General features: G+C 39.1%; 1 protein-coding gene across 1 annotated transcript in view; it reads left to right on the top strand.

Annotated features, from left to right (window-relative positions):
- LOC117992922 (myosin light chain kinase, smooth muscle-like) overlaps positions 1-12,878 on the top strand; it is a 42,450-nt gene that overhangs the window by 26,933 nt on the left and 2,639 nt on the right. The window contains exons 5-7 of the mRNA XM_034980646.2: positions 10,613-10,754; positions 12,353-12,552; positions 12,665-12,817. Coding sequence (XP_034836537.1) covers positions 10,613-10,754; positions 12,353-12,552; positions 12,665-12,817 — 495 coding nt within the window. The remainder of the gene's footprint in view (positions 1-10,612; positions 10,755-12,352; positions 12,553-12,664; positions 12,818-12,878) is intronic.

Raw genomic sequence — 12,878 nt, forward strand, 5'->3', positions numbered from 1 at the left:
ATTCATTCCGCACTCGTGTGAAAAATGTGGAATTTTTTGCTGAAAAATTACTTAAGAATATATTACTTACTTATTAGGTACCTTAATATGTAAATAATTATTAGATTTTTATCAGAGAAGTAATTAAACTATTAATAAACTTAAATCTAAAAAAAAAAACAACATTAAATTAAAACTAAAATAAATTAAATTAAATCTAAAACCTCGTCGAGACCACCGCAGCGAGGCATTGTACCCAAGATGCTGGCATCATTACCCCTTTGGATGGCCAAACTAATTCTTTGACCAAGGTAGCTGCCAGCTCTCGGGTCCCCGGTTGACTCGATAACTCTTTTCGCAATTTCTTCAAAAAGAGCTCAATAATAATTATGCATTGTCATTTAGAATAATTAATTCATAGAGCCTAGTACTTAGGTACGTATTATGCCCATAAACCTATCAGAGCTTTCAGCTTTGTAATGAGGAAAAACTAATGATATTAATGTAGATTGAAATTGAAATACCACTCACTCACTCACTCAGTGACTATTCACGTACCTAATCTCAGAAACTAAAAGCCTACAAACTTGAAATTTGGAAGGTAGGTTTTTTTAGGACGTAGGTTTCAGCTAAGAAACGGATGTGAGAAAAAATGTATTCTAGGTCAACGGGAAGTACCCTGTAGGTTTCTTGTCAGACACGACAGACAGACAGACAGATAGTCAGACAACGAAATGATCTTATAAGGGTTCTTTTTTCTTTTTGAGGTACAGAACCCTAAAAAAGATTTTGTGAAAATCCACTCCTAAGGGGGTTAAAAGGTTATATGAAAGTCCTTTGTTTTTAAAGTTAGATATGATAGAAGAAGATAATAATATGAAAATTGCCATTTAGGTATTCTGGGTTCCGTGTCTAACAAAGTCGCGGGCAACTGCTAGTAATGTATATAATTAATTAGGCCTACCTACCAAAATATAATTTTATTGAAAAAAATTTTTTTTTAAAAATTGGTTTGAACCGATTTTTACAAAATGAATCCAAGGTTTTCAACACAAATTCCGGAATAGGTGGGTACCTACTTATAATATCATATTTTCATATTCCTAAAATACTCATTAAAATAACTTCCTTAGTGATATTAAAAGAGCATTACAAAAATAAGGTCACTTGATCCGAAGTGTGGTGTGGGTAATTTTTAATGCTAATTTCCGTGACTTTGGACGGAAATATTATGTTTACAAACATTAAGCATCTGATGATGCGTTCTGAGTAACATAACATCGTTGCTTTTTGCTGAATTAATAATTATTTATCCTTCTTATAGGTACTTACGTATTTGAGCCCTTTCATATGATACCTCACTTGGTATAGTTATCTTTGTTCATGAATTTTTTTTAATTTTTTTTGTGATTTAACCACAAATTCACGGTTTTCGAATTTTTACAACGAAGTGATCCTATAAGGGTTCCTTTTTCATTTTGAGGAACCCTATAAAATGTGTGGTGGTTTCGACATCAATAATTAATGATTACTAACTTATGCTCGCGACGTCGTCCACCTGGACTACACAAATTTTAAACCCCTATTTCACCCCCTTATGGGTTGAATTTTCAAAAATCCTTTCATAGCGGATGCCTACGTCGTAATAGCTATCTGCATGCTAAATTTCAGTCCGATTCGTCCAGTAGTACAGCTGTGCGTTGATAGATCAGTCAGTCGGTCACCTTTTCCTTTTATATTATTTAGATTATGCCCATCACTAGTCAAATACGCATCAGGCTACGTATTTCGTTTGGCAATCGCCATTGACGTGCGCTACTGTTACGGGATCCTGAACGGAGATTTCCCAACTATTTGAAGGCCGCGGCGGCGCGCGGCGTGTTGAAGCTTTGACTTGTTAACATCTAAATGGCCGTAGAAAACGACAGTCTATTGAAAGGAATCCAAAACGTGGATTGTTCTATTTACACATGACGATGTTGGATGGGATCGTACGCGGGGAAGCGGGGCCGGTCTTCTACACGGACCTCGTCTCATCGGCGGGGAACTACAACCGGCTACGGGAGTTCGCGCACCATTGGCATAGGAGGCGAAGCAGCTCGGAGCGTACATGTGCCAGGCCGGCACCACGGAGGAGCAGCAGCGGGGATCACAGCTGTGCTAGTGACGTCTAGCCCTCAAGGGGGGAGAGTGAGCATAAGGGACAAGGAAGAGACAAAATAATTTGTAAGGAGTCAAGAAGGCGCCCCGGGAAAATGCCAAGAGCATGTATCGAACGGGCGCCCCCCCGCGATTCGGCCCATATAACCGAGGGGTTGGTGGGGCCATGGGAGGTGGAGGGTTGTTACGTACTGGTCCAACTGATATTGGATACTTCCGTACCTCAAAATGAAAATGAGAATCCTTATATTATCACTTTTTGGTCTGTACGTCTGTCTGTCTGTTTGTCTGTCAAGAAATCCTTTAGGGTACTTCCCGTTCATCGCGAATCATAAAATTTGGCAGGTCTATCAGATGAAACGCACAGCTCTAAGCTGTGCGTTGATAGGTCAGTCAGTCATCTTTTCCTTTTATATTTATTTAGATGATACAGAGATATAGCTTACATCCGAAGACTGACTTGGCTACATTTTATCCCGGAAAATCGAAACGTTCCTACGGGATTAAAAAAATCTATATTTATTTGGACGAAGTCGCGTGCATAATCTATCTAGTCTTTCATTAGTTAGGTACCTACTTGAAAAACTTTTGCGACATCTTCAAAGCTAGCAACAGGTGGAAAATGACAAACGCTTGCTTCGTAGAACAATCACTCCAATTGTAATTCTAACTTTGTAGGCAACACAAGATAGTTATGCACCTACCTACCTTAGGGTCGATGCACATCTGACGGAAGATGCGTCGCGTATTATCGGTTGTGTAGCGTCAGAACAGGATAATAATAAAACATTCAACCTTCCACACTCAATCGATGATAGGTACGTTAGTGCGTCGTACGTACAGCGTCTCTGTGGCCTGTTTCGTTGCCTTCAACGCATTGTAGCTTGAAATTTCGTATCATTTTTAGTTATGAAACATTTCGCAATCGTAAGGAGTCCATCAAAAGATTCTATGGACATATTATGTCCAATATCATAAATTATTAATAATAATTTTAGTCATATTTTTTATATTTTTTTAGTGTTTCACTTCAAGGAAATTACTAAATAATTTTAAATACATATCAAAAATTGCCAACCCAGAAGATGCAGGTTCCATTCACGCCGGTTACGCAATTTTTGATATGTATTTAAAATTATTTAGTAATTTTAGTCAGTTTTACCTTTAAGGTAAAACTGACTAAAATTATTATTAATAATTTAACACAGAAACTGACTATACGCATGTTCCTTCAGATGTGCATCGACCCTATACCCATCGTCCCTAGAGTTAGAGAATGCAATACGCGTCACTCTGGCATGCCAGCTGCGATTGTACGTGGGCTGATGACGTGGTTCCATTGAAGTTTACTGTTTAACACGAAACATTCATCTAAGCACGAAACATAATTACATATTATGTCAAAACAAACTTGATTAATGATTAATTGACTAGGTACATTTTCTCTCTCTGGTCTCTTAATACAGAGGCGGATTATCCCTTAAGGCAAACTAGGCACATGCCTAGGAGCGCGAATTTTCAAATCATACTTTGTCGAATAATGTGCATGTTTCAAAAATAGCAGCCTTTTTCTTTAAATCATATACTAGGAATCATTTATTTGCTTAGACTTAAGACATAGTTAAAACGAGACAGATGTATATCTCACATAAATCTGTGTCTCGTTTCTCAGTTTGATACTCGTTCTCTTCGCAATGTCGTTGTCTGAAGGTTGGCATGAAACTTTCATCAGTGACCAAACGTAACTAAACGCAAGACCTCAGTCTAGAATTTTTGCGTCTCTGTACCAGATAGGTCGCCTAGAAATTGTTCAATGTTCATTCATTATATCTACTTAAATTATTTTTGTTCATAATTTAATATTCCCTGAGTTTATTTAGTTGTGATAGCCTAGTGGTTAGGACGTCCGCCTTCTAATCGGAGGTCGGGGGTTCGATCCTGGGCACGCACCTCTAACTTTTCGGAGTTATGTGCGTTTTAATTAATTAAATTATCATTTGCTTTAATAAAATAAAAGCCGAAATAAAATATACCATCAGCTCGAAACTTCAGTCTAGTGCTGACGTCACTAAAATGGCGGCCACGCGCATTAGCAATTTACGGGACTTATAACCGGTACGTTATCATCGTGTAGTGTGAACACAAATTGACTGTAAACTCTGGCGATAGAGTGACTTGTTGAAAAGCGCCAAAAATAGACGAGTTGAGATAACGCACGTGTGCCGTAATTAGGACGCCCGTGACAGCCGCCGACAGGTGCCGCTTTTCAACAAATTATTATCAAATTAAGTACCTATAGAAAACACGAAATTTTCACTTTTTTTTTAAGAAGGTTAAGGTTGAATCTTACAATATATATTTTGATTGTATTCGATGATGTCAATGATCAAATTAGTGTTATCGTTAATCGCATTTTCAATAGGTACGCACTCATGACTAATCGGCCATTTGACGATTACTCGGCTAGTCGGCTAGTCGGCATATACCATAGTCGGCCCATCCCTACTATTCGGTAGTCAGTAGGTACTCTACCTAGTTTGGAGAATGCATCCAAATTATAATTCCTAATAGCTACCTATCTCAAATGATAGATCTACAAATTAGAAGACACTCTTAACAATCGAGGACACAGAAATTCTGTTAAGTCCGATTCATTTCACATTCCTCATGCAATGTTAAGCTGAGTCACGCCAAAAATCAACGAAAGTAACACGACTCTCAGAGAGTTACAGTTAGACAAACAGTAGGTATGCAAATTGTAAATTTCCTTTAAAAAAAAGGTTAAGAGCTGGTCAGCGATTGTTGCTAAGTGCTAAAATACTAAAATAAACTTATTTTTCAGTTTGCATCATTGAGCCGTGATAGCCTCGCCTCCTATTCGGGAGATCGGAGGTTCGATCGTGGGCACACGTCTTTAACTTTTTGGAAAACATCGTAAGGAAACCTGCAACGCCTAAGAATCTTCATAATGTTCGCAAAGGTGCGTGGAGCCTGCCGATCCGCACTTGGCCAGTGTGGCGGATTATGGCCTAATTCCGAGCTAAGACCGGTGCTCAGTAGTGGGCCTGTGATGGGTTGACTATGATGATGATGGTGAATGCATCATCATCATCAATATCGCGTGTCCTCGCTATACATATGACATAGGTTTCGTGTAGGGGCATCCTCACCGCAGCTGTCTTGCGCCGCCTGAATCCGGCGGCTCCCTGCGACTCGTTTAATGTCTTCACCTACTCGAAACTAAATGTTAAGTGATAATACATCTGTCAACGTAGTGTTAAGTTCAACGTGAAGATCATTTAACACTAAGTGTCAATTTTAATTCCCGGTACGCTCGGTGGGGCGCTAAATCGACACAAAAAATACATTTGTATGTCACAACTCTTCCAGCGTAGGTATATGACCATTTCAGTGGTAAGGCCGTCGCTCTAACTAGTAATAGGTACGCGACAGGTTGAAATGGCAATCGGGGAGGGAACACCGAGCACACCCTAACAGCCCCCGCGCTAACCCGGTGTGGGTGAGCGCGGATGACGTGTGGGTGTGCAGAGCGTCCCCCTGCCTCATATCCCGATTGGCATCTCAACCTTCCGGGGACATATAGCAACTTATAGGTAAGTATGTATGATAGACGTTTATTTTGTGGTTAACCACTATCCGTCGTTATCGATGACCAATGTCAAACCGTATTACATAAAGGTTAAATTACAATCTGGTTACAAAGTATTGGAAATACTATAGACACATAATCATAATACACCCATCGCCGGCTCATTTAACATGGCTAATATTCTTTAAAAAAAAAAAAAACAGATTACGAATAGAAAACTTTTTCTGAAAAATAGATTTTTCTATACCTATTCACCAGAAGACCAGGAGTCTGTTTTGTTATTCGAAATAGGTACTTAACTATAAAATATAAATTGAATCGCTTTATAAATATAATTATGGTAATACGGGATGGCTGTTGATTGAATATGTTAAGCCTGATTTACAATAACGTCTATTGTGAGACAAGAGCAATGTGCATACAGCTTCAGGGTTGGGACTTTTTCCTAAATTAAATAAAATTTAAATAATAAAAGTAATATAATATAGTATATTTCTACGGCTATACTCACGTATCCAGTCGACGTTAGCCCAACTAGTTTCGAACCCATCCGGGGTCCTTTGTCAAGGGGGGTCAGTTCGGAAACTAGTCGGGCTAACGTCGACTGGATACGTGAGTATAGCCGTAGAAATGCCGTAGAATACTATACTATATAAAATACTATACATATAATGCAAAACTCTCACGATAGTTTAAACGCTAAAATAAAATAAATTGTTATTATCATTCATCAATATCAACCGATAGTTGTCCACAGCTGGACACAGACACTAGATCTCTTGTAGGGAGTTCCACACACCACGGTCTTGGGCCGCTTGAATGCAACGACGCGATAAAAGACGCCCTAAGCACGTCCTTAACGATCCCGACGACCAAATCTTGACCGACAATGCAGGGAGCATTGTCTCTCTCGTAGGGCTACACAACTCAACTTTATTACAGCGTCTTCGCCGGCGAAGACGAGGTCCCCGATTTCTAACGTCACCCGGACGTGGACTTACGCCACAGCCTCGGGGGCGTACGGACTAATCCACCCATCCCGTCATCCTAAGCCGTGGTCCGAGCCTCACAGGAGGCGCCCTTAGCACACGAGCAGAAATCTCGTGTGCCCTTAGTTAGGAAGACGTTGCCCCCGACCTCTCGAATTATTTCTTCGAGGCTCTCTTAGTCCGATGAAACGGCATTTGGTGATGTTTGACAGCCCTGTGTATATTGTTGGGCTATAGTGGCGGGATGGCGTCGCGCCAACTATGTGCGCCGTAATATCTGACGCGACTTGACGCCACTCTCGTACTATACGCGTGGTGCACACTGATGGTTATCTAAATATATAAAACAAAAAGGTGACTGACTGACTGACTCACTGATTTATCAACGCACAGCTCAAACTACTGGACGGATCGGGCTGAAACTTGGCATGCAAATAGCTATTATGACGTAGGCAACCGCTAAGTAAGGATTTTTGAAAATTCAACCCCTAAGGGGGTGAAATAGGGGTTTGAAATTTGAGTTGTCCACGCGGACGAAGTCGCGAGCATAAGCTAGTTAATTATAAAATTAAAAAGTGTACACCAAACCTTAGCTGGACGATCAACGTCGCCAAGTATGGAAGCACTCGAGTTCAGTTTACATTGGATTAGCGTGATTAATTGAGATGTAAACAAGAACGCAATTTATCCGGTTCACTAAGTTTACAAAAACGGAACTAATTTATTTAAATACCTTCTATAAGTATCCACTTAATTGTATCTATTTACGGTTTTACATAAGACTTACGTTATTATAGCAACTACACTTACCTACTTATTTTTAGGGTTCCATACCTCAAAAGGAAAAACGGAACCCTTATAGGATCACTTTGTTGTCTGTCTGTCTGTCTGTCTGTCTGTCCGTTTGTCTGTCAAGAAACCTACAGGGTACTTCCCGTTGACCTAGAATCATGAAATTTGGCAGGTAGGTAGATCTTATAGCTGACATTTGGGAGAAAAATCTGAAAACCGCGAATTTAGGGTTAGATCACACGAAAAAAAATTAAATTGTGGTCACGAACTAATAATTAGTATTTTCAACTTTCGAAGTGAGTGACTATATCAAGTGGGGTATCATATGAAAGGTCTTCACCTGTACATTCTAAAACAGATTTTTATTTATTTTTATGCATCATAGTTTTTGAATTATCGTGCAAAATGTCGAAAAAATACGACTGTAGTACGGAACCCTCATTGCGCGAGCCTGACTCGCACTTGGCCGGTTTTTTTCTGTAGGTATCTATTTAGTTAAATATTGCAGTACGTAAACGACAAGTTTAATTTTTTTTTTGCAAACTAGGTAAGTATAATATATGTACCTACTTACTTGCCAAGTACCTACCTAGTTTGACTTATACTTACTAAGTAGGTACTTGGCCTTTGTATTTTCATCAAGCATATATAGGTAGTTCCACATTAATAAACGACGAAAATATTAAATAAGTTAATTTTAATTACAATGATAACAGCAAATATACGTTACAATGACATAATTTCAACAACTTCACATTACTTTAAACCTCTTAAAAATTTGAACTAAAACTAAAACCTTAAAAAAATATAATATAACTAAAATATATTATTAAAACGAGTCCCTTTAGGCAAAGATAATATATACAAGCAAAGATTTTAGGCAAGGTTCCGAAGATACTGGCAGCGTTCCCCCTTTGAATAGCTAGGCTAAATATTAAATTGAGAACAAAATAAAAATATCAAGAGATAAAATATACCTACACCTAATATTGATATACGTTGTTAAATAAGTAGGTATTAGCTAAGTAGGTAGGTTTAAAGAATCAACAATTTTGGCAAAGCAACAGCTAAGTAGTTCAATAAAATTAATTGGATGAAATAACGTAGATCGTAGACGCTGGATGCTGAAAATAGCCAATACAAAAATAAAAATAAAATTGTGCCTACGTCAAATGTTTTTAAATGTAAATAAGTAGTTTACCAATAAATTACAAGAACCGTCGGTCGACTGGACGCCGACTGTGACGTAAATGAGAAAACTCTAACTCCTGAACCGATGACGTCAATTCATTCACTCATTGGGAACATTCATTCAAAATAAATTGTTAGTTTTACACTGAAATAAACAGAAGTTTGTTGTTGTTATATAAATAAACAACAAATTTCTTATTATCGGCCGCGATTTCGCGCGAAAACCTACTTATCTAACTTTTCCGAGGGAAGTAGATCTAATAGAGCGCACCTAAGTACTTTGATTTAGCTCAGTTAAATGTTGTTTTAATTTTTAACTATAGGCAGAGATAATATATTTACAAGAATATATTATCTCTGCTATAGGTAACTTACAACACTTACTTAAAGGAAAACTAGGAATAGGAAAACATCGTAAGGAAACCTGCGTGTCTGAGAGTTCTCCATAATTTTGTCAAAGATGTGTGAAGTCTTCCAATCCGCACTTGGCCAGCGTGGTTAATTATTTCCGAACACTTCTCACTCGGAGAGAAGACTAATGCTCAGTAGTGCTAGTGAGCCGGCCATGGTTTGATTCAAACTTTGGTATAGATAGATATATTGTCAGCTACGGACCAGGCTGAGTAGCATGTGTTGTCACTTGTCAGCTAAGTCGTCACAATATGGCGGAAAGCATTCCTACTCTTATTTTGACCGTGTCCCTAACATATCAGTACTCGTAGATTGTTTATTTACTTACGTTTTGAAGTTTCTTGACATCAACCTTGAATCGAACCCAGTGCCAAGTGGAACCAGTGGCAACAGTTTATTCTAACACCAACTATACCTAACTCAATCTATAATTCTATATACTTCTACACTTAGTTTTTTCCACGTCTCTTTATTATTTCAGAGTTTTTGGCAAACCATCAAAGTGATGTAAATTGCCAAGAATATGCGTATTTTTCGAAACCATTATCATCATCAACAACCGATATATTATGTGCCCTACCCATTGCCACTTCAGCTTCGCAACCCGTTGAGCTATGTCGGTTACTCTAGTTCTCCTACAGTTCTCGTTATTTCTGATTTGATCACGTAGAGCATAGCTCTCTCCATCGCCCGCTGAGTGACTCTGAGCTTTCTTATGAGGCCCATAGTTAGCGACCATGTCTCGGATACATATATCAACACTGGCAACACGCCCTTTCGGAACCATTATACTCAGTATCAGAAAAGTTTGGATAATAACTTAACGTGCTCTCACTCAGAGGCGTGCAGGGTGTGCGGCGCACACGGGCGCCAGGTCTAAGGGGGCACCAAGCGCCCTCTAATGCGACACCTCCAAAGATGCGTCGATGCCGGCGCTCTCAAAGACCCTGCGCTCGTGTTATGGCCGACGCCGTCATCATTTAAAATTGCACCATTTGCATCCGAATTTCCGTTTGAAAATATAACTGTTAGTATTCCATTTTGACCCTGCTCCTACTAGACTAGAGGGCGCCAGGATACTGGTTGCACACGGGCGCCACAAGGGCTAGAGACGCCTCTGCTCTCACTAGGCTAAAAGGGCTAAATTTGGATCTCCAAATTCAGTAAATCCATCTAGGCCCGACTCGACCTCCTAATTTATAGTCAGCTCTCACCACTAAATCAGCCAAGAAGGTCGTCGAAAAATTCATCATGAACATCATCTCAACCCAACAATCATCACCGGCCCACTACTTCGACAAATTGACGTTTACTACATCCACTGATTTTATCCTGCAAGGGTCGGTATATTGACTAGGGCTGCTGGATGAAATCTCTCCGGTAGAGATAAGATTTTCCCTGCCTATATTTATGTTGAATGAATAAATACATAAATGAAATCGGTCAAATGAACTAATTTTAATAATTTCTGTCCTTCCAGTATAACAGGCGGTGAGCTGTTTGAGCGGGTGATCGACGAAGATTTCGTGCTGACGGAGCGAGCCTGCACGGTGTTCATGCGACAGATATGCGAGGGCATAGAGTTCGTGCACCGACAGAACATCTTGCATCTCGATATGAAGGTACCAAACAAATGTAGTTTGGCTCTCAATTCTCATTTAAATAACCAACCGAACTCTACGTTTTGTAGACACGTACCTACTACAGTGCGACAAGGCTATCTTGGCGCGTGGCGAAAATCGGAACTAACGTTGCCGTCAAGCATCCCCTTTGTTCTTGTTTGAATTTTCTAAGCCTTTGTTCTCCAACAGCGCCCCCCCCTGTCAAGTGTCAATGTCATTCAAGTGCCAAGAGCGCCTTGTCGCACTGTAGGTAGAATGGTAGAAATGAATATCTGTGTCTACGGTTTTTCCAATCTCTGACTCAAAGATTTACATACAAATATTAATATGGGGAGTGCGCTAGGAAAACTTCTCTTAAGGCAATAAAATAATACTATGCAAGTGATGAAAACATTCGAATTACCTACTCGTCTAAATTTATTAAGAGTGGGTGGGGTTTGGTACAAGTCCGAAATAAAACGCATGTCATGTTCTTATTCAATGTACAAATGAGTGGAATAAAAACGTTTGGAACGCATAAACAATTATATGACGGTAGACAATCATAAAACTCCCGCGTTATATTTTCCGCCATTCTGATTTACGAGTTGGATCGGAACCAAGACGGTGTCTGTCAGGGTGAAGGAGTCAACTAGATATTATGTAATTTAAATTTTTGTTCGGTACAAACGCCATTACGCTCTATTTTCGTTAACAGTGAATGAATAAATAAGTTGAAATCGTAACTCAGCTCTCTATTCTCTGATTTCTGTTAAATATAACAAAATTATTAAAAGGTACTTAATCGAACTTTTAATTAAGTAGGTAACCGCGGTACTCAGAGTCGCTAATCGTTACTTAAGATTGAGTTAAAACGAGACAGATTTATGTGAGAGATATAGCTCTGTCTTGTTTTAACTAAACTGAAGTAACGATTAAGCGACTCTGAGTACGGCAGTGTGTATGTTAAATGTTTTAAGCGTCCCGTGTTCCACACCTTAGGTTCAAGTCACATTGCGGAAGAGATAAAAAGACGCGAAAACGCGAGGCGTCTTTTCTAAAATATTGCAATTTGAATAAATTTTCTCTCCGATTCTCATCAGGAATGTACGAGTAGCTAATTTGTAAAGAGCAAATTTAATTTTAAAAAATGGCGCGGGCGTCGCCGTCGTCGCCCGAATCGGCGCCACTTTTTCTAGCTTCTTTGCGGTACCATGCCATTCTTAATCAAATCCTGCGCAGCTTCAACTTTCATGACGGCAGATGTCACTATCTAATTATATATCCAATACTTCGGTATTATTATAAATGCGAAAGTGTGTCTTTCTGCCTGTCTATCTGCTAGCTTTTCACGGCGCAACCTTCCAACCGATTTTGATGAATTTTGGTACAGAGAAAGATTACATCCAGGGAATGGACATAATCTACTTTTATCCTGGAAAATTAAAGAAGGATGGGATTTAAAAAAAAAACTAAATACACGCGGTTGAAGTGGGCATCATTTAGTATTTTATAAATAGGTATGAATTAATAGTATTTAATAGTAATTAATACTTAATCTATAGGTACCTTCACCATAACATAATTTACCTATTTAATTCTTTTAAATTTCCTTCCAGCCTGAAAACATCCTCTGCCTCACAAAAGCAGGGAACAGAATAAAAATCATCGACTTTGGCCTCGCACGTTTCTACGACCCGGAAAAGAAGCTGCAAGTGTTATTCGGCACGCCAGAATTCGTCGCGCCAGAAGTCGTCAACTTCGACCAAATTGGCTACGGAACTGACATGTGGTCTATTGGAGTTATATGCTATGTTCTGTAAGTATTTTTCTTCTTGTGCAATATCATTTTATTTGCTGATCTTCTCTGTCTACCGTCAACAGATGAACAGAAGGTTATTGATTTAATTTTATTTTTGTCTCTCTTTCAGGTTATCGGGTCTATCCCCTTTCATGGGCGATACAGACATAGAAACAATGGCCAACGTCACTATAGCTAAATATGACTTCGACGACGAAGCCTTCAACGAAATCTCCGAGGACGCCAAGGACTTCATTAAGAAACTCCTCGTGAAAGACAAAGAGTAAGTTTACATCGTTCGTATAGAACCCAAGATATAATACAGAAAAATGTTGGTAAAAATC

The sequence above is a fragment of the Maniola hyperantus genome, chromosome 22 (assembly GCF_902806685.2).
Source record: "Maniola hyperantus chromosome 22, iAphHyp1.2, whole genome shotgun sequence".
In the NCBI taxonomy this organism is placed as follows: domain Eukaryota; kingdom Metazoa; phylum Arthropoda; class Insecta; order Lepidoptera; family Nymphalidae; genus Maniola; species Maniola hyperantus.